Source organism: Drosophila rhopaloa, unplaced genomic scaffold, assembly GCF_018152115.1.
Source record: "Drosophila rhopaloa isolate 14029-0021.01 unplaced genomic scaffold, ASM1815211v1 contig_3, whole genome shotgun sequence".
NCBI classification, from domain to species: domain Eukaryota; kingdom Metazoa; phylum Arthropoda; class Insecta; order Diptera; family Drosophilidae; genus Drosophila; species Drosophila rhopaloa.
In genome coordinates, this window is record NW_025335123.1 from 11,823,351 (window position 1) to 11,845,468 (window position 22,118).

The window sequence follows — 22,118 nt, forward strand, 5'->3', positions numbered from 1 at the left end:
CCATATTTATGTATGCCTTTTATAATTTTAGACTTTCAGTAAAATTAGCCAGAAATTTATATTCGTTTGATTAATCGTATAAGAGGTTATAACCTTGAGTACAAAATTTCCAACAATACAAGTAAAAATATTATTTATCAGCATCCTTTTTAGGCAAGTAGACTCTGGAATTATATTTTTTCTGTCTAATTTACTCGACTTGTATGTAATTTTATTAATTCAAGTAGTAAGATCAGATTTTGCTTAAACATTTATGAAAGTCCAAATATTTGTATATTTAAGTGAGACCTAACCAAATAATTAATAGGTTTTAGGATATATGTATTATAAACCGGCTAAGAAAAAACTTGTTTGTAAAAAAAACTTAAAAAAAACTTGTATTTATAAAATCAGTTTTTTCATAGTATTTAATATTTTCCTGTCACGATTTAAGTCCGATTATAGTCCGATTCAGCTTCATTTTAGCGGCCTTTGGTTGCCTTAAAAATATAGTAAGACACTCACTATAGTGACTAAGTTCACTAAATGCCAAAAAAAAAAAATTTGGTTTTAAAAAATCACTTTTTTGGTTTTCTGTTAATTTTTATTGTATAAGGTAGTAGTTAGGTAGTAGCATATAAATTTATATAACGTACGATATACATAGTATGTAAAAAAGACATAGCTAGCTTAAATACTTTTCACTTGATGCGAATCGATCTGCTCTTCACCACTCTCTAAAACCAGACCTGCCCACTAATTTTCTCTCTCACTGCCCACTTTTACTCTCTCGTTCCATGGAAATTGCTCTCTTTTCGAGCAGGTCTGCTCTAATCTCAATGCAGTGCATGCATGCATGTGTGCGTGTGCGGTGTGTTTGGGTGTGTGTGTGTGTGACGTATGGATGTGTAGGTGAGTGAATTGATGGATGAGTGAGTGGACTCCTTAGACACCCTAGAATCCTGCAACTCCACCGCGCTTGCGATAATCGGCATTCGCATAGATGGCAGTGGCATTCCTCGAAATGGCCGTGACCACCGAGGCCTTGAGCCTGGAGACGACCTTCAACGTGTGACCCCTTTGGGCCAGCAGCTTTAGCACCGAATCCGGAAAGCCACCATCCTCGTACTCAAGGACATCGGGCAGGAGTTGGTGGTAGAACCGCGGTGCATTGATCGCCGTCCGCAGATCCTCGCCGAACCACAGCACATTGGCGATCACCTCCACCACGGCCGAAATGATCTTACTGCCGCCGGCTGCTCCGAGGACCATCCGCATGTTGCCCAGGCTGTCCGCCAGCAGGACCGGCGACTGCGAGGACATCGCCCGCTTGTGGGCCTCAATCCCATTGCTCGTCGACTGCGGCAGCCCAAAGAAGTTGTTGGCCACGGAAAAGTCGTTCATCCCGTTGTTCAGCACAATGCCCGAACGGCTTCCAATTAGTCCAGAGCCAAAACTGAAAGAATGAGAATGAATAAATAACATTTTCAAAATTATGTTTGTCTCAATCTATGAAAACTTTGAAAATATGGCTTGCTTCTTCAGGAACTTAAGAATATTTAAGGTTCCAAAATAAGATCCTTTAAGCATAAATATTTAACCTTTTGGATCTACTGATATAATTATTTATTTTCAGTAAACGGATACTGATTAAAGGTGATCCTATAAATCTTTAAACGAATTTTAAAACGTTTTTTATTTATTTAAGCAATTCTTTACGGTTTACGAATATACCCAATCTATTGAAAATAAATTAATTGAATAAAGAACCTAAGAAAACTATTCCTAATGACAGGAGTCGATTTGTTTAAAAACATTTTAAGTAGGCACTTCTATTTCAAATAGTAGCTAAAAAAGGAAGAGAACTCCATTCTGATATTAATATTATAAGTTGGATACTTCTACTAGTACATTTGTATCTGATTCGATTCACTCACTAGCTATTAATGGAGCTGGTCACGGAAACGGCATCTCCGTTGGGAGCCAAAACAACCAGATGGGATGTGCCATCGGGATCGTCGTTGGAGCCGAAATGGGCACCATATGCCTGGGCATCGGCCAGGACATGGGAGTCGTTGATCTTGGCCCGATTTTCGCTTCCAAACTCCAGGCTGTTCAGCTGGCTAACCAGCTCTCGGGCATCGATGAAATGCATATCGCCCAGTTCCGAGCGCTTGGCAAAGGCGAACTTCAGGGCCTCGGCAAATCGATGGATGGTGCGGGCCCTCAACTCCTCCGTTTCCAGATCCTTTTTCGAGAATTCATAGCCCTGCAGGATGCTCAATGCGTGGGCCACCAACGAACCGGAACTGACCGGAGGCACCACATACAGGGTATCCTCACCCAAACTCATGGTGATTGAGTCGATCACATCGGCCTCGTAGAACTCGAGATCATCGGATGAAATGATACTACCAACATCCTGCAGATCCTCCGCCAGCATCTTGGCCACCGTCCCATTGTACATGTCCAAGGGTCCATTCTCGGCGAGGAGCTTGTACGTGTTGCAGAGATTCTTGGGCGGCTTCACCACCGTTCCGGCGACATGCGGCTTGCCCGTCTGCGCATTCAAATAGATCCTGTTGGGGCAGATAGATCAAATTAAAAATTAGAATGTTAATCGGCTCCATTCGATTCGAGGACTCACTGGTACTGCTCGTGCTCCTTGATGAAGGGAAGGGCGTTATGGAGAGCCCGCTCAAAGTGCTGCGACACATGGTATCCCTTCTCGCAGAGCTCCAGCGATGGCGCCACCAGATCCGACCAGGGTAAGTTTCCGAACTTCTGGTGGGCCACATGGTAGCCCATCACCTCGCCGGGCACACCGATGCTCAGCGGTCCCTTGAAGGACTTTTCCGGCTCCTGGTTGAACATCTCCGGCTCGGCGGCATACGGGGCCACTTCGCGGGCATCGATGGAGGTGGCGTGCCGCTCCTCCCGGTTGTAAACGTTCATCAGGTGTCCACCGCCGATGCCCAAGCTCTGCAGGGTCAGCAGTCCATTGCAGAGGAGAGCGGCGATCGCCGCGTCCACCGCACTGCCATTCTTCTGAAGGATCCCGCTGTAAGAAAGGATCACACGTTTTAGACGAGCCACTCACACTTTGTTTTAAATGCTGTTCTCTGCAGAGATTTATGTATGTAAGTAAACAAATATTTAGAAATATATCTATTAATATCTAGTTCAAATATCTATAAATTTTATACCTACACCTGCAATTCTGGGCCCATAAACCTACCTAATCCTCTAGAATTTTGGGGATTAAGTTTTAAATGCTGTGAAACTAATATATTAAAATTTGCCCACATAATACATATACATTTTATACTTAAACCTCCAATTCTGGGGTCATAATTGAACCTATTTAAAACCAATTTCAACCTGGTAGACCATTGGATCCCGATATCATATACATTTATCTAAGTGTTTATGGTTTAATTCTTAAGTAAATAAATATTTTGTTTTAAGGGATTAAAATTGATTAAAGTTGTTTAAAAAATGGAACGAAAAATTGCTAAATAAAGAAGATAATCCATACCATAATCAAAATGATGCACTGAAGAAAGGTGGTGACCCCGATCCGTAATAGTAAGGCTTACCTGCCAATCTTGCTGCACTCGAGGTTGTCGGAACTCACTGCTCCATGTTGGTAGACCCCGAGTACCGACTCAAACTGATCGCTGGTATCGATCCTGATCTGATCCGCCAGCCAGGCGGGTGGTACCGCCGTGGTTGCCGCCGTGGAGGCGGCCACATTGGGCAGGGCGTCCTCCGCCGGAGTGCTGGCCGTGTTCGAGGATCCCCGATTTAGGTTACCAATACTCTCAGCTGCCGTTTCCGCATCCGTATCCTGTTGCTGCTGCTCATCTGTTAAATGAAATGGTTTAAGTGTGGGGCTGGGATTGCTTTCTGTTCTGCTTGTTGTTGTTGTTGTTGGTGGTTTTGGTGTACTTGTTGTTGTTGTTTTGGTGGTGGTGGTGCTAATTGTTGTTGCAGTTGCTGATGGTGCAGTTGTTGTTGCTGTTGCTGGTGACGGTGCTGAGCTACTTGCAATTTCTGTTGCCGCTGCAATTGCAACTTGTGTTGCTACTGTTGCGATTGCTGCTGCTGTTGTTGTTGTTTCCTCTGTGATTATTGCTGCTGTTGTTGTTGTTGTTGTTGTCGTCGTCGTCGTTGTTGTTGTGCTGTTTCTATTTGGCGTCGATTTAGGCCAGTCTTCGTTGTTGTTGTTGTTGTTGTTTAGTGAGTTAGGGTGTAAAGTTTTTGGTTGGGGTTTTGTTCATGTGAATACTTTTTGGTGCCACAATAAAAGAAATTATTTTGAACTAGATTAAATGCCAGGTGCTTGGTTAAGATGGATCGAAAACATGCAGTAAATAAGCTAATTTTGTTCTTTTTTTTTTGTTTTTCGGGTGTGGGTGTTCAAGAAGTTCAAACATCTGTCGAGCGGTATATAATACATCTAACATACAATATCTTTCTCAACGAGTTGTGTATTAGTTTGCAGTGGATAAGTGAATTGTTAGCTGGATGCGGTTGGCCTTATTCCTTGCCCGATTTCCCATACTCACCACTGAAACACAGGCTAATGATCACGTAGCTGATCAGGGCAATGCCAATAAAACAGATCAGCCCGATGGTCAGCTTCTTCATCCAGGCCAAAACTTTGACACGCCTGCAAAAGTTAATTTCCAAATTATAAGCATACAACAAAAAGTTGAATATTTCTTGTAACTATAACATATGTATGTAAGTAAATTTATTCGTTTTTTTCGGATTTTGTGGTTTGTTTTACATTTTTTCTATCGCTTGCTGTTGTGGTTTCTTGGTGGTTTTCTAATTTTGGCATTATGAACCAATCGCATATTTTTATTCTTATAGAGAAAAAAAAAGAACATAAAACAGGACTTTCTCAAGAAATCTAATTAGACTTTACATAAATTGGTTACAAAATATGATTTTTTATGATTTTATAAAATAATATGTGGAAACAAACAATCTAATTAACTTTTAATTTTAAACAACATTTTTAAAAATCAAAAACCAAATCTGTTGATGATATTTTAATAAAGATTTTAAGTCTTTCAAACATTTATTTTGATTTCTGACTAGCAGAGTTGTACATCCAAGTGAAATAAATAAAATCAACAGAATAAGGATGTTCTAACTGATAGAGCAGTCTTGGCCACTTGAAGGAAGTTTGTTGAATGCGATTTTTATGTAAACAGATCCCGCATTCCTCGCGACCACAAAACCACAAAACCACAAGGACACTTGTAACGTTAATGTTATGGCTAATGTCCTTTTTATGCTCACATCTGCTCGCGTCGCGCCTCCTCGGCGGCGGCGGTGTCCTGCATGAGCTCCCCTCCATTCTTCTCCTCGTCGGAGTCCAGTCCGCCGGCGGACTTCAGTGGAATCTTGTTCATGGCATCCTCGTTGCTGTGGTGCACCATTTTGTGGGCATCCGCTGCTGCACCTGCTCCTGCCGATCCCGATCCCGATGTGATGGAGCTGATGGTGAAAGCAAAGTGGAAACAGAAGCAACAGTTAACAACCAGAGCGCTCGAAAATGTGCAACAGTTTTCGCCAGCAGGCTTCAGCACCAACTGAAAATAAAAGCTGAAAATTCAAGCCACCAACAATCTCAAGCGATTCTCAGTCATCGACAAACGGCAACGAAAGCTACAGTAAGGCTACAATAAGCCGCGATAATTTTCAGGATAACAGAACCTGAAAATGTTCTACTTCTTTATAAACAACTGCCGCAGGAACCTTAAGAGATAGAAAGTGTTTCAAAAAGCTTAACTCATATTTATTTACCTATTATAGTACCAAAAGAAATCGTTTTGGATTTTGATCCTCCATTTGAAAATTTAATCAAATGAAAAAAAAGTATTAGCACAATTTGAATTAAGTTTAAAAAATATTACTGAAAGGCTATTTTTTATTTTAAGCTAAAGTTAGCTTTAGAGAAACTTCACTGTATTAACTAAAACAACAACTATATCACTGTCGTCATCGCCAACTTTGATGGCAGGATGTGGCTTGTGTGCTCGGCTACCCGACACCACCCACCGCCCCCCGTTTCATGGGTGGGCGTGTCCCGTATAAAAATGGGTCAGACAAGCGTCAACGTTGTCAGCGACGTCGGCAGAGCCAGGGGCAGCGGGAAATGCATTTTCCTCAATCGAGCGAGTGGATTTCCTTTTGTTGTTTCGGTCATAACCATAATTGAATGTTGTGATTGTAAGCTTGCGTGGTTCGCGGGGTTTTGTGGGCGAAAGTGGGTGTTGGGCGGTGGGTGGTGCCTGGTGTTGGCTAGTCATGGGTTAAAGTCATTGCTCGCGGGAATTGGGTTAATTGCTGGCAGTTAAAAAAAAAACATCGGACAGAGCAGCACCTTTTACACCCCAATCCTGACCTGGGCTACATTTGTAATTGTTGACGTCGCCACTCGTACACTCGCACACACTAGCTCACACACTCGCTGCACCCTCTTTAACCCCTGAAATCCCCCTTAACCCTCATGTGCTCAACTGATGACGACACTTGCTTAAGAGGGAAAGCCCCTCGTAAAACAGGGTGCTTAAAAATTAGACTCCTCAATGCACGCGTTAAGTTTATCACAGCTTTTCACAACGCATCATTTTGAAGAGCTACATTTCATTAAATGGTCATTGATTAAAACTGATTTTATCTTTCTCTACATCACTCATTATCATTAGTGATATAAAATAAATGATATAAATTGCATTATCATAGTAAGAAATAATGCAGGAAATTAGCTGGACACCAAAGCCACATCCTTTTTTTCCAGTTTTTAGAAAACTATCATTTTCAAAAATATTTAATATTTATGTACATACTTTTCTGCCTATTAATTTAAGGCTTTTGATTAATTGCATGCCAAATGAATGGCCCTATATGTTGTGCGCACTTTTTACGGCTCCCCATGTTTTTCCTGGTTAATAATACTTTTCTGTTGCTGATTTCGCAGTTGTTGTTGCTGCTGTTGCACGGCCTGGCAGGCAGGCATTCGCGCTATTTTTGGGTCAACTGCATTTAATTTCGTTTCGTTTTCATTAAATGGTCGGTGGGCCGAAAGAACAAACCACAATTATGAGGCATTCGGAATGCAATTGGGGTTTACGATCCACTTGTTCCTCGCTGCGCCCACGAAAAATGGCACATGAAACCAAAATAGAGCTGACATGCCATGACCAGCCCAAATTAAATACCCAGAACAGAATTATTTCCTTTTTCCCCTTCACTTTTATTGATTGCTATTTGCACTTAGGGATTGGCAGGAACCGAACGACAGGTGACGTGTTGGTAGTGGCCATTGGGCCAGGATAATAACTTAATTACAATTTAGTTTAGTAAATAGTTCTTGGAAGCCAACAAAATATTTGTAAAATATTTATTTGTATTTAGTAATCTCTTACCAATATTTGTTTTTTCCTTTCTTCTTTATAATACTCAAATATTCAGTTAATTTCTTTATTTTCCCTCCTTCCTAAATTTAATTTCATTCTCCACTATTTAGTTTTTGGTTTTGGCGCATGCGCAGCGCCTCGAAACCAAATTAGTTGGAATCAGAGTCGGAATCGGCTGTCATTATTTCTACGTGAATAGACTGCTCGATGAGCAGTAATTTCTAAAAGCCAAAAAGATATGGCAAAATTTATGGCAATTCGATAGTTTCGTTAGGTGGGCCAATACAAATATGGGAAGCGACCGACAAGCTTTATCGGTATTAAGTACACATATGTCCAAATATATGTATACATATGTTTTAGACATGTGTGTATAAATTATATTAATTACCCATTATTATTTCCGAGGCAGAAGAATGCTAAGATCATTGTCTGTCTTTCATCTTTAGCCGACTTCTTATCGAAGGAAACGAATTCCGAGGCTTCAGAACAAATAAAATGAATAAAAGAGGATGTAACGAGTGAAAGGGAAAAACTAAAGATATGGGTCAGCTAGTACAGAGAAAGATTTACTTCATTTATTCTAAATATATATATAAAAGCTTTCCCACCATATGTATTCTAATTGTACTCTCTTTACAATTTTTTGTAGATATGTTTCGTTTAAGACTAATTCAATATTTTGTACGTATAAATTTTTCTGCCAAACTTAAGAACTTTTGTTAATCAAACACATGTTATTTCGAGTAGGTATCCACAAATAATACCAGATAATTGTTTGTATTTCAAGAGGGCAAGGGCATATGGCCATAGATCACGGTTGATCGGGCATATCCAAGCCCAATCAAATTTGCATTTCGAATTTCAAACGAATCGCTTCGGGGGCAATTAAATAAACCATTTGACAAAACAAATACAATTAAAATGCATGAAGACCGGCGCAAATAAATCAAAACTTTGCGAGGGCCGATACTACACACATATTTATAGTGGGTATATTTTAACTCCGGATGACAAACGCTTCAGCGACCCACAAAAGTTTTTCAAATTGCAATGCATAAAAATTTGTAATGTCCAACAGCTGACTTTAAAAGGCGAACCATTTATGTTTTTAGCTTTCCACAAACCACAGTCTGACACCGTTTTCAACTTTACGAGGAGTCGGTTTTTTTAGTACCAACTATTTTTACTTTGTTTTGTTGACATCTCAAAAAACATCTTTCGAAATCGGTCGGTGAAATTATGAAATTATTTGAGCGATTTTTTCCTTGGATACTCCAAAGTATATTTCATAGACAGCAATTATCTCAAGGGATCGTAAAGCCAATGGCCAAATGTCAAATCCTAATAAAAAAAAAAATGTTTGTTGATAAGCAAGTATAGAACGATTTCTTAATAGTTGGCTTGCCCCAAAAAATTTTTTATTTGATGTTTAATTGAAAATACATTTTTTAAATAACAATTTTTTAATTTCAATTAAATTTCAGAATTTTAAAGACATTGTTTTGTCTAGAAAGCAATAAACGTAAGGGATCGTAAACCCTATGCCCAAATGTCAAAACCTATTAAAAAAAACTTTTTTTAGCCAACATTATAGTTTTAAGTCTAACTATGTGTGCCCAAAAGAAGTTTTTTTTTTGGTTTTAATTTTAGTTGCATTTTTAAAAGTTGAAGGATTTTTTTTGGTTTTTAATTTCAAGCTTACTTATAAAACATCATAACGTTACATTTTTGTAATGTGCCTTATCACTGAATGAGAGTTTGAAATATTAAATGATGTATTATATATAATTTGTTATTTTTTCCGAACCCTTTCAACACAAAGACAATCAATTCAGTCCACCTAATGGCGAATTTCACAGTCCTCCGCCGCAAAACAGAGACGAAATGGGGAAAGGAGGCAGGCAGCTTCCCATAGATCGGTTTGCACAAAGATCTGTCATTGTGGGATTTACGGATTTTGACACATTTCGCATTTTTCCAATCCCAATTGGTGGCAGTGCAAATTGATCCCGCCCAAAGTTCAGGGACACTGCCACCAGATAAGTAGCGCATTCTAAAAGCGGGTGGGTGCACATACATAAATAGTATATGATGGTGGTGGCTGGGCCAGTGTATACGGGTGTTATAGATAGACAGCCAGATATTAGCTGGCATGGCCATAGACAGTGTCGTGTTTTATATGCCTTTCCTCCTCCTTCCCCTCTTTTCTTTTTTCTTTTTTTTTCCGTTGATTAAGTTGTCAGCAATCAGCAAGAGGCTCCGAAACGAGACGACGTTTAGCGTCGATTACTGTTAGACTAAGTGGCCCGATCCCAGATCTGTTGAACTAACAATTGAGCGGGCTCTGGTGAATTACCTTGATAAAGAACAAACCAAAAACAAGCCAAACAAACACTGTACTTGGACTGACAGAAATCAAAATGGGAAAAAAAAAGAAATAAATAGAGTGCCGGGAAGTTCATGCGAGATCAAAAGATAACCCGAAAACAAAGAAAGTCTGAACTCGACCCCCACAACTGAGTGTTTCGATGCTTGTGATTTCGAGCTTATTATCTTCATTTGGTTTTTGCTGATCTGCGAAGTAAAGGTCAGAGTTTTCAAGCCCAATAAGAAGATTTAAGGGACTTATGAGTGCTAAAAATAAACTCATTATTTGTCAAACTAATCCCTTCAAATCAAAAAATTGGTTGGGTCAGTGATTCGAGTATTGAATTACCTGGTGCGTTTCAAGTTTCGTTAGATACATGTTATTTTTACAGCTGTGCCTTAATGGATAATGAACTCTCTGTACAATACTTATAATTTGATAACATATTCTCTGAAATAAATAGCTTCCGTTATTCTTATCAATTACTTTTCTTTTATTTCTTTTGCATATTTTCCTATAAGTATGTATGTACATATATTTAATAGGAATTAATAAAAATAATGTTATCAAAAAATGTTCATATTGATGGGGAAATACTGCCATACATATGTATAATGCAGAGCAGTGATAAGGAGAACGAAAGCTAACTTCGGCAAACGGAAGTTGTAGTTGCAGTTACAGCGAATAATGTTGAGCTATGTACATATGTATATGGCTATATCATTTCTGATCGGCAATATTTATATACATGATCAGCGTGCACTACGCTAATATACTGCGTATAGCTGCGTAAGCATTTATTAACATTTAGAGTACAAAAATATTATATTGTAAAAAATTTTCCGATAACTAATAATAAAGTTTAAAAAACAAAAAAAAAACAAATACGAAAATAATTTGTATTCACTGTTTAAATTGTTTATGTGATATAAAAGAAAAAAAATTTGGCCAAACTGTTTTATATGTACATGGGAAAATTAATCACCAGCCCCTCGCCCAATTTTCACCCCTCTTCAATAAAATACTTAATTTATCATGTTATTATACGATTTTGTTAAGGAATGGCTTTTGTTTTGGTTTTCCATGAATTTTAGTCAGAAACTTTTGGCATTTTGGGAACTTGACAAATTATCACCCACTCCCCAATTTCCCAAATTTACACACACACATAGGACTCTAATGACCTTCAGCAAAAACAAAAACAACAGTGCATCTCAACAAGTGTTTGCTTTCATTTTTTTTTTTAATATTTGTATAATTTTTTTTTTGAGCATTTGGCGGCATTTTTGGCGTCTGGCATTTATTTAGCTTTCATTCTTTGGCCGACGCCTTTGTTTGGCTGATGCTTTTCGGTTATTTATAAATATAATAATTGCAAAATGAAACGGAAAAGACACGCTGTGTTTTTGGCCCTAGACTTGGACTTGGACTTGTTGCTGCCAACGTATTTTTTATATGTATATACATATATTTTTTTGTATTTATGTTGGCCTGTGGTGGACAGTTTTATTCAGGTGGGCGAACCGGGCGAATGCCGGCCCAGCATTAAACAAAAAAAAAAATACAACAAAAATAAAACACATTTCGATTTAACGATCCTGATACGCACACGCACAACAGCAACAAAAAAATTGAATACAAAAAAATTATGTTTTTGTCACCTTTTCCGTTTGAAATTTATATTGTGTGATATTATTTTGAAAAACGCGCGCGTTTTTTTGCAGTATACGTAAAAAATCGCGGAGCTCAGTAACGATACTTGGCGTGGGATCAGCGCATATATATCGCTGCTATATATAAATGCGTATGAATTCTATAATTTTCAATTATATATTTTTTTAAAGTTATTTTTTAGTCGCGTGTCGCGTCTGCGACGTCGTCTGTGTCTGTTGGTCAACTGAATTAAGAACGGCCGCCAACGATGACGATGACGCTGGCGCTGCGGCAGCTTTTTGCGGCGACGCCGGCAGAGCAAGTGATGGATGTCTACCTAAATTCCCGCCAGATCTGGGGTTTTTTTTTAATATAAAAAATATTAGTCTTTAACAGTTCCGTGGTAGAAATTTATTTTATTGAAAAATAGTCTATTAATTTAGTAGGAAACATTTTTTATATCCCTACATTTTTATAAATTACAATAGTCATTTGAGAAAACAATATAGCGGGTCCTTCAAAACATTTCAAATGTTATACTTCAAATCTAATAATAAAACATCAAAACTATGGCAAGGCGCGGAAAAGTATTTATTTCTTATATATATGGATAACACAAATGTATGTTCTACTGCCATTTTAAATGAAAATTATATAGCAAAAAACAATATAAAATAAAATAATAACATCAAATTAAATTAAACAATTTTTAAAAAATAATTGAAAGTGAGAGAAAATTCTAAATTTTTTACTCTTCAAAAGCTCCACACACATAAATATATGATAATAATATAAAGATAAAAAAGATTCGGAAATTTTTAATTTAATTACATAAAAAATATAATTAAATATTTAACTAGTTCCGTCAATTGATATTAGATATGTAAAATTAAAATGTGTAATTTATTAGTTTACCTAGCATACGTTGGCATCTCTGACTGCGATTGCTTTTCGTCTAGTCGAGTGGGCAGCGAAATTGCGTCTCTGCCGCAGCGCAGCGCTGTTGCTGTTGTTGTTGCTCTTATTGTTGTTACTATATTTTATTTTATTTTTTTGCTTGCTCTATGCAGCAGTGCAAATTGTTCCTGGCGGTGCGGAAATCACAAAAAATTAGACGACCCCGATGGACACACAGCTCCCGTGATTGTCATCATCTAGATGCTAGTTTTGCAAGTTCTGCTCGGTTTTTGGTTTTTTATATTTTGTATCGCTATTTTTTTCCAGTGGTGGAGGGAATGGAGGGTTAGTGGGGGAAGAGGGGGGGCGTATAAACCACCTACCCGCCGGCAAGCCATTAAGAGCAATTTGTTGACAGTGACACACAAAAATGGACACACAAAGCAACGCGAGGCGACAAAACAGGCTCAACCAAACAAACAAACCGCAACCAAACCAACAAAAAGAAAATCGCAAAAAAAAAATAAAATAGTAATGATAACATGGAGGGAAAATCGGAAAATGTGAGACAATTCAATGACATCATCAAATCACTTTAATTGCAATCCCCGCAAAGGTTTGGGTAAATGAGTTACGACTAAGGGTCGTCCTTATATTTATGTTCCTGACAACTTTGATTTATATTCTCATTGTTAAAAAGTTCCTCTATCTGTTGCTCCTTGATTCCTCAGCGCCATTTTAGTATCCTGGGATGTCTGCTCTTGAAACTCGGTGGGTTTGGCATCTTCTTATGATTGTAACAGGTGAATTAGAGTTATACTAAGTAGCTTGGGACTACAGATACGGTTGAACATGTAGATCGGGGTACATATAACTTTTCTTAAATAAAGTATTTTTATATAAAAGAAAAATGCAACTACATTAAGGTATTTATTTGAATATCAATATCAACAAATATCAAAATACCTAACAATTATTTCATGAATATTTTACAATAAAAATTATTTTAAAATTTATTTAACAAATAAATTATCAAATAGTTTAACTTCCTTGTTTTCTGGAATCCACAATACAAAAGATAAGGTTGTGACTCAAAAATTGGTTTGGGAAATACATTTTAAAGTTAAATGTAAGAGAGCACTATGCGATAATTTGGAAATATTGAATAAATAAGCATATGTCCATATTGCTGTATATCTTCCTAAATGGTTTTCTGATTTTTTATATATTTTTTTTTTGACTGCGAATGTCACCTGCTTGGTTCGATCACTAACCATAGAACATACATATGTCGTTCGATGTTCGTGTTTGTTGGAGTGGTCATCGCGTGGCCATCGTCTCTTCACATCCGCTGAGCATCTGAATGCTGTTTTATTGTACTTTTTGTTTTTTTATGCACTTTTTCTGTCTGTGTGGGGGCACGCAGATTTCCGCTGCAGTTTGACATTTGCAGTTGTCTATGATAAGAGCTGCGCAGCGGACAAAAGGCAACGCCAAAGGAGGATGATGATCATGGAAGCATGTCAATTGCACAAAGATCCAGAGATACATATGTACATACATGTGTGGCGAGCGAACACTACTTATTTATTTTTACATACGCGATGTCGTGCTGCTAAAGCGTGCAATTCGCCATAGAGGCTATAGATATATACTATATAGTAGCTGGATCCACAGACAAATCAAAAGTAACAGATGACCAACGACAACGAAAAAGAGCGCACGGAAAAAATTAAAATGTGTGTCAACAAATTGCTCAAATTATCTGCAGTTAAGCGTAGTGTGGTATACTTGGAAAAATATTTATTTACTTTAGAGGCTAAAAGTTCAAATTATGCAACATTATTAATAAGAACGGTGTTTGTGTTTGAAGATAATATACAAAATAGTTTAAATTTCGAGAAAAATAATAAGTCTAATGTTACAAAGCATCTTATAACCTGCAGTAAAATTTTTTTTTTCGGTAAATAGAAACAAAAAAAAATTTTTTTTGCTCAAAATATTATAAGACTTAAAAATGATTTTATAAAGCAAATAAGAGATAACAAGTTTATACAACTTATCCCGCTTTTATTTTATATGTGGGAATGTACAGTGACGAACTTCATTATTATGTGGAATTTTATGACTGTCTTTCTTTTTTTAATAATATGCTGATATTAAAAAAAAATATATATTTTTAAATGGAATAACTCATTTAAAGTTGAGTTGAAGTGACTTCATTTACCTTTAAAAGATAAATTATGTTCAAAATGTATGTACAAAATATTATCAAAGATCTGGCCTTAATAAAATCACCTTTAAGTCAATAGTGCAACAACCATTTTCTTTAAGTGTAAAGTATAAATAGAATAAAGGCGGCTTCACTGTACTTGACGCGCACGCTTGTGGGCGGAGTGGGCGGCATCGCATCAATCCACATGACAATGGACTAATTACGGGGAATCCATCACAAGGAATCATCCCACTATTTCAAACAACTCAACACTTTGACCCTGCTTCATCTGCCCTTTATGGTGTGTTTTTTGTTTTTCCATTCCACTCCAAATCGATTTGCATACTAAATCACAGCTACTGTAAACACAGGTGTACGTGGGTTTTTTATTTATGAATGATCGAAAATTAGCTGGAACATGGAATTTTTAGACACAGAGTAAAATATATAGACATCCAGTAAGTAAGCTATATAGATACGCTATATAGATACGTTTTCAATATTAATAAAGTATGTGGAATGTCAGAATATACACAAATTTAAATTAAAAGAAAAAATTGTAAACATTGAGTGTTTATTTTAATAACAAAATACACCCAACTTGAATATTTTATTTCTTCATTATTTACTTGTCTTTTGTATATTATTCAAAATAAGATAGACAACCCCCGTTTGTCTAAAAATATCGCCGAATGGAATGCGGGAGTTTCCTCATATATGCACATATCATCTCTGCAACTACGATCCCCAGCAAAGCTGCCCATCAATGGTCACAAGCCCAACCCAAATTAAATAAATGGCTTTTTGCCTCGTAGCTTTTTTTAGGTGCGAATGCATGTGAAAAATATACATCCATCACTTGCAATTTAAATTTGTTATTTTTGGTGCGTTGGTTTGTTGGCGACGCCGACGCAATGACGTCATAAATTAGTTTAACCAGCTGCCCTTGGCATGATCTACCCTCTCACTCGCACTTAACAAGGGGGCGTGGAAATCGGGATTTATATTTTGCGCATTTTCACGGCTTACACTCTAAAAACTATGTTTAAAATGTTCAGAAAAGTTGAGTTTCAATGAATAACTTGTATTGTATATTGGATTATTTTATCAATTTTATTTTTACTAAAATTGCTTGTACAAATAAAACTTAATGATTTAGTTCATTTAATGTTAATTAGAAACAAATTGAATATTATGTTAATAAAATCCAAGATTTTCAAAAAATTGCCATTCCATTTTCTAAGAAATATAGAAAAATGAAGAAAATGAAGTTATACTTATAAAGGGTGACCCACAATTGGACTTCTAGAGCTCATAACTTTACCAAATTTAATCCGATTTCAAAGTGACATACCTTCTAAGACTTGTGGTTTGATTCTCTAAACATCTGCATTCAAAATTTTTATTTTAGCGTTAGACAAATTTTTGACCCATTTTCATGTCAGTTATTTCTAAGTTTCCGACGACTTGCAAAAGGGTGACCCACAATTGGACTTCTAGAGCTCATAACTTTACCATATTTAATCCGATTTCAAAGTGACATACCTCCTAAGACTTGTGGTTTGATTCTCTAAGCATCTGCATTCAAAATTTTATTTTAGCGTTAGTCAAATTTTTGACCCATTTTCATGTTAGTTATTTCTAAGTTTCCGACGACTTGCAAAAGGGTGACCCACAATTGGACTTCTAGAGCTCATAACTTTACCAAATTTAATCCGATTTCTAAGTGACATACCTCCTAAGACTTGTGGTTTGATTCTCTAAAAATCTGCATTCAAAATTTTCATTTTAGCGTTAGTCAAATTTTTGACCCATTTTCATGTCAGTTATTTCTAAGTTTCCGACAACTTGCAAAAGGGTGACCCACAATTGGACTTCTAGAGCTCATAACTTTACCATATTTAATCCGATTTCAAAGTGACATACCTCCTAAGACTTGTGGTTTGATTCTCTAAACATCTGCATTCAAAATTTTTATTTTAGCGTTAGTCAAATTTTTGACCCATTTTCATGTTAGTTATTTCTAAGTTTCCGACGACTTGCAAAAGGGTGACCCACAATTGGACATCTAGAGCTCATAACTTTACCAAATTTAATCCGATTTCTAAGTGACATACCTCCTAAGACTTGTGGTTTGATTCTCTAAACATCTGCATTCAAAATTTTCATTTTATCGTTAGTCAAATTTTTGACCCATTTTCATGTCAGTTATTTCTAAGTTTCCGATAACTTGCAAAAGGGTGACCCACAATTGGACATCTAGAGCTCATAACTTTACCATATTTAATCCGATTTCAAAGTGACATACCTCCTAAGACTTGTGGTTTGATTCTCTAAGCATCTGCATTCAAAATTTTATTTTAGCGTTAGTCAAATTTTTGACCCATTTTCATGTTAGTTATTTCTAAGTTTCCGACGACTTGCAAAAGGGTGACCCACAATTGGACTTCTAGAGCTCATAACTTTACCAAATTTAATCCGATTTCTAAGTGACATACCTCCTAAGACTTGTGGTTTGATTCTCTAAACATCGGCATTCAAAATTTTCATTTTAGCGTTAGTCAAATTTTTGACCCATTTTCATGTTAGTTATTTCTAAGTTTCCGACGACTTGCAAAAGGGTGACCCACAATTGGACTTCTAGAGCTCATAACTTTACCAAATTTAATCCGATTTCAAAGTGACATACCTCCTAAGACTTGTGGTTTGATTATCTAAACATCTGCATTCAACATTTTCATTTTAGCGTTAGTCAAATTTTTGACCCATTTTCATGTTAGTTATTTCTAAGTTTCCGACGACTTGCAAAAGGGTGACCCACAATTGGAGGTCTAGAGCTTATAACTTTACCAAATTCAATCCGATTTCAAAGTGACATGCCTCCTAAGATATGTGGTTTGATTCTCTAAACATCTGCATTCAAAATTTTCATTTTAGCTTTAGTCAATTTTTTGACCCATTTTCATGTTAGTTATTTCTAAGTTTCCGACAACTTGCAAAACGGTGACCCACAATTGGACTTCTAGAGCTCATAACTTTACCAAATTTAATCCGATTTCAAAGTGACATACCTCCTAAGACTTGTGGTTTGATTCTCTAAAAATCTGCATTCAAAATTTTCATTTTAGCGTTAGTCAAATTTTTGACCCATTTTCATGTCAGTTATTTCTAAGTTTCCGACAACTTGCAAAAGGGTGACCCACAATTGGACTTCTAGAGCTCATAACTTTACCAAATTTAATCCGATTTCAAAGTGACATACCTCCTAAGACTTGTGGTTTGATTCTCTAAAAATCTGCATTCAAAATTTTCATTTTAGCGTTAGTCAAATTTTTGACCCATTTTCATGTTAGTTATTTCTAAGTTTCCGACAACTTGCAAAACGGTGACCCACAATTGGACTTCTAGAGCTCATAACTTTACCAAATTTAATCCGATTTCAAAGTGACATACCTCCTAAGACTTGTGGTTTGATTCTCTAAAAATCTGCATTCAAAATTTTCATTTTAGCGTTAGTCAAATTTTTGACACATTTTCATGTTAGTTATTTCTAAGTTTCCGACAACTTGCAAAAGGGTGACCCACAATTGGAGGTCTAGGGCTTATAACTTTACCAAATTTAATCCGATTTCAAAGTGACATGCCTCCTAAGATTTGTGGTTTGATTCTCTAAACATCTGCATTCAAAATTTTCATTTTAGCGTTAGTCAAATTTTTGACCCATTTTCTTGTTAGTTATTTCTAAGTTTCCGACAACTTGCAAAAGGGTGACCCACAATTGGATGTCTAGAGCTTATAACTTTACCAAATTCAATCCGATTTCAAAGTGACATGCCTCCTAAGATATGTGGTTTGATTCTCTAAACATCTGCATTCAAAATTTGCATTTTAGCTTTAGTCAATTTTTTGACCCATTTTCATGTTAGTTACATATTTCTAAGTTTCCGACGACTTGAAAACAAACTGTTTGTCATAAATATCAAAACGTTTTTCTGTGAACGCGAATTTTTTCCGAGTGCATATCTGAACTTGTCATTGTTGAATTGGTCAACAACTTGATCGAAGTATTTTTGCCGAGCCAATATTTGAACTTGTCACTTGGGAATTGGGCAACAACTTGATCGAAACTTGCCTTGCCAATAATCTCCTTATACCATCGAAAAGAAAGGGGAGATGTGGGCACTTGACAGGCTCATTAAATGATCGTGGAAATGTTCTTCTCTTCTGGTACTCCATGTTTTTGTTTTCTTTTTCGGGTTTTGTTTTCTGAAGTGTTCCACATTCTGTTGCGCTTTCATGTGGCATACCACGACCCCCGCCCCCAATAATCCTGAAAAACTATTTTCAGTTCGTCTGACACACATCGATGGGCAGGAAAAGCATAGAAAATCAAAAAAAAAGGAAAAGTGGGAAATGAGCGGGGTGAGTAATTGTTTACATTGCGCTTCTTGCGAGCTACTTTACGGCCCAGCGTGTGACCCCGCCTCCCCCATTTTTCCACCGATTTTCTGCCCCCTCTTCCCATCCCCCACAACCCCCCAACAACAAAAAAACACAACAGAAAAATTGTACTTGTTGGTTTTTCCACGCCCCGCATTTCCTTTTTTTGATGGATTGTTTTGCGGTCCACTGAGATGCACGAAACTTAAAGTAAGAACTAACGGCAACAAAAATATCCAAACGAAACACTTGTACACACAAAAAAAAGGATGGGCACAATGCGCATATTTGGCTGGCATGTAAATGTAAACAAAAACGATTTGATCTTTGATTACCTTGAATTCCCTTGAACGTCTTGAAGATATGTAAACATTTTTTTGGGTTATCTTCGAAAACATACCAAAATATCCACAAGTTTGTTTACAACATAATGTACTACCTTTTTGGAACTTCTTTCACTGAATTTATATTAATACAAGACTACAATTTTAAAAAGAACCTTGAAATAGTTTTATAAACTAATAAAGATTACCTAAACAGTGGTTATAGAATACCAAATAATAATTAGTTTATTTCTTTAACTTTATAATTTTCAGAACAGAGGTTTTTTTTTGTAAGAAAATAGGCTTTTACCTTTTTTTAAAGTCTTTAGTGAAATTTGGTTTGCAATAAAAAAAAAAATTTGGTATGCATTAGGAAATGCAAATCTAGTTTAAGTAAATCAAACTTTGTATTTTGTACATTTAAGAGAATTTTTTATCCATTTTGGAGATGGAAGCAAAACAATAAAAAATGTATTCATTGAACTTAAATTATTTTGTTAAATACTTCAGCGAATTTCATTTTAAAATTTTGATGAACTTTCGAAAATATATATATATTGTAGAATAATTAAAGGATTTAAATGTAATCTGTTTATATTTAATTTTTTTGATCCGCCTTTTGTAATTCATTAATAATTTTCACTTATTTATATTTTGAAAAAAATGATGCATCCCTCAAAAAACTTAGATATTGCAACACTTTTCAAGATTAAAGTTGACCCCAGGTGAACTTACGATTGCAGTGTTGAGAGGTTTGTGGCCGAGGCACCAACGCCGCATGCCGTGGAATGCATTTCGCAACTTTCGCCGATTTTATTGTGCTCTTTATGGGATTAGCACCTCCTCCAGCTTTTGATGCCGCCAGCTGGCACAGTCGATTCAAATCGTTTATGCCAATGCACGCACAGTAAAAAATTTCAGAAAAAAATATAATGAATGCGAAATATGGCACGGTTGGAATTCCTTTGATGGGTTTTAATAGGTGTTTCAGTTGGATTTCGAATGGGATTGTGATTTTAATGTTGCAGATGGAAGGTTGCAGGTTGCTGGTTGCAGGTTGCAAATTGTAGTTTGTGTTTGTCGCGTCTTTGACAGCGACAATTTTGATGGCGGCGGCGTTCGCGACGTTCAATTTCCGACTGAATTCTCACTTTCCGCCGGAGATGCCGTCCGGAGATGCTGCGGCAGCGACGCCGGCAGAGGCAGAGCCCGGCCCCATTTCCCATCAACTTTACCATTCCATGCCACCTCATAGCTATCGCCGCAGCCATATACAAATCCGAATCCAAATCCACCCACGTGGGCCGGCCAATTGTTGCTGCCGTTCCTATAATTGTTGTTGCGTTAGCATAAACATTCATGCATCCACGGACAGTGCGCGACGAGTGTATAAGGCTTACGAAACTCGGAAATCTAAAAGAATTCTTCAGGGCTTGCTTAAAAATGTCGACAACCAGTTCAAGAATTTTATATAAATTCTTTAAATACATCACAGCAGTTACGAGTATCTTTTGAAAACCAATGGTTTTAAATGAGCTTTTAGTAAGAAACAATCAATGTCTGTTATACTTCTTAGTATTTGAAATATTCTTGTACTTGTTTTATAATTTTGAACTACACTGTCCAAACAAGATAAATAACCAAAAGGAAATGACTGCCGTTGCTGGCGTTGTTTTCAGCATTCTGTGTAGGTGAGCAATGCATGTCATTGTTTTATTTTACCATATTAAAACGACTCAAAACATCAAAAAGCGAAAAAGCAACAACAGACCTATGTGGCGTATGAGCAATGTGGCAAGCCATTTATCAATTATGTTCAAAGGAAGATTCGAGAATTAAAGAAAGTTTTGCCCCAAATCGAATTGTCTGAAAATAGCCAAGGATATTATGTAAAATAATTCCAATAAAAAATACGTAGTAATCCACGATCTTATATCCAGTCCGGAAGATAGTTCTCCTGATTCATCCGCACTGGCGGACACATGTTGGTAGTTTGCGGGAATGTCTGTGGTGGCATGAATCGCATGAATCACGGGCGGATAAAATATATGGCCATAAAACTGGAGGCAGAAGTGAAATGTTCCCAGATGGATATATAGTCCAAGACATGCATAGATTATGCGGAACGATAGATGGATAAATACGAAATATAATGGCGAAAAGTAGAGTTTATGGGCTGGCCAACAAAGAGCGTAGTTTGATTTATTTTCAATTAAGTTTAAGGGGTGACTACGCGGACTTGCTTACCAATTATTAAAGCCAAGTCTTTGCAGCAAAAACCATGTTTAAGAAATGAATAAATGCCCTTTTTATTTTTGTAAATATAAAATAAGGCGAAATAATGAAAACTAGTTGTGTTTTAAAATCTAAGGTTTAACACTCATCTAGTAAAATACCCATCCCTTTTTTCCTGCACTTCTTTGACTAAACCTATAAACAACCCGCCACTTGTTTGTTTACAATCCCCATCGGAAAAGAAAAAAGTGAAAATCGAAAAAGAATTAGAAATACAAGCGCTATGTGAGATATTCCATCTGGCCGTGTAAAAAAGATCTTCGGGGTGGCGGGACTTGCCACAAAAAAAGAAAATAAACCGCGCGGATAGAAACATAAGGGGAGTACCTAAAATAAAATTGTACAAAAAAAATAGGGTGAGTAGGAAAATGAGGCACTTATGTACTTAGAGCGATGTGAGATGTGAAGTCAAGAACAGACACACTCGTCCACTTGACATTGATGGGTGGATCCCACGGAATCCCCGATTCGAGTGGTGTCACTTAGTCCCTCCCCCAAAGCAGCTC

General features: G+C 36.8%; 1 protein-coding gene across 4 annotated transcripts; it reads right to left on the reverse strand.

Annotated features, from left to right (window-relative positions):
• Positions 1-547: 547 nt before the first annotated feature.
• Positions 548-20,444, reverse strand: LOC108048346 (glutathione hydrolase 1 proenzyme). 4 transcript variants are annotated; one of them, XM_017128923.2, is made up of 8 exons: positions 20,053-20,444; positions 5,296-5,493; positions 4,551-4,654; positions 3,931-4,194; positions 3,579-3,846; positions 2,627-3,040; positions 1,917-2,558; positions 548-1,435 (listed from the first exon to the last, which is right to left on the reverse strand). In XM_017128923.2, the coding sequence occupies exons 1-8, from the start codon at positions 20,109-20,111 to the stop codon at positions 934-936; spliced, it is 2,451 nt and encodes an 816-aa protein (XP_016984412.1). In that variant the 5' UTR covers positions 20,112-20,444; the 3' UTR covers positions 548-933. The 4 variants fall into 4 exon arrangements, with proteins under 4 accessions (XP_016984412.1, XP_016984414.1, XP_016984411.1 ...); XM_017128925.2 differs by lacking the exon at positions 3,931-4,194; XM_017128922.2 differs by having other exon boundaries at positions 3,579-4,194.
• Positions 20,445-22,118: the final 1,674 nt, after the last annotated feature.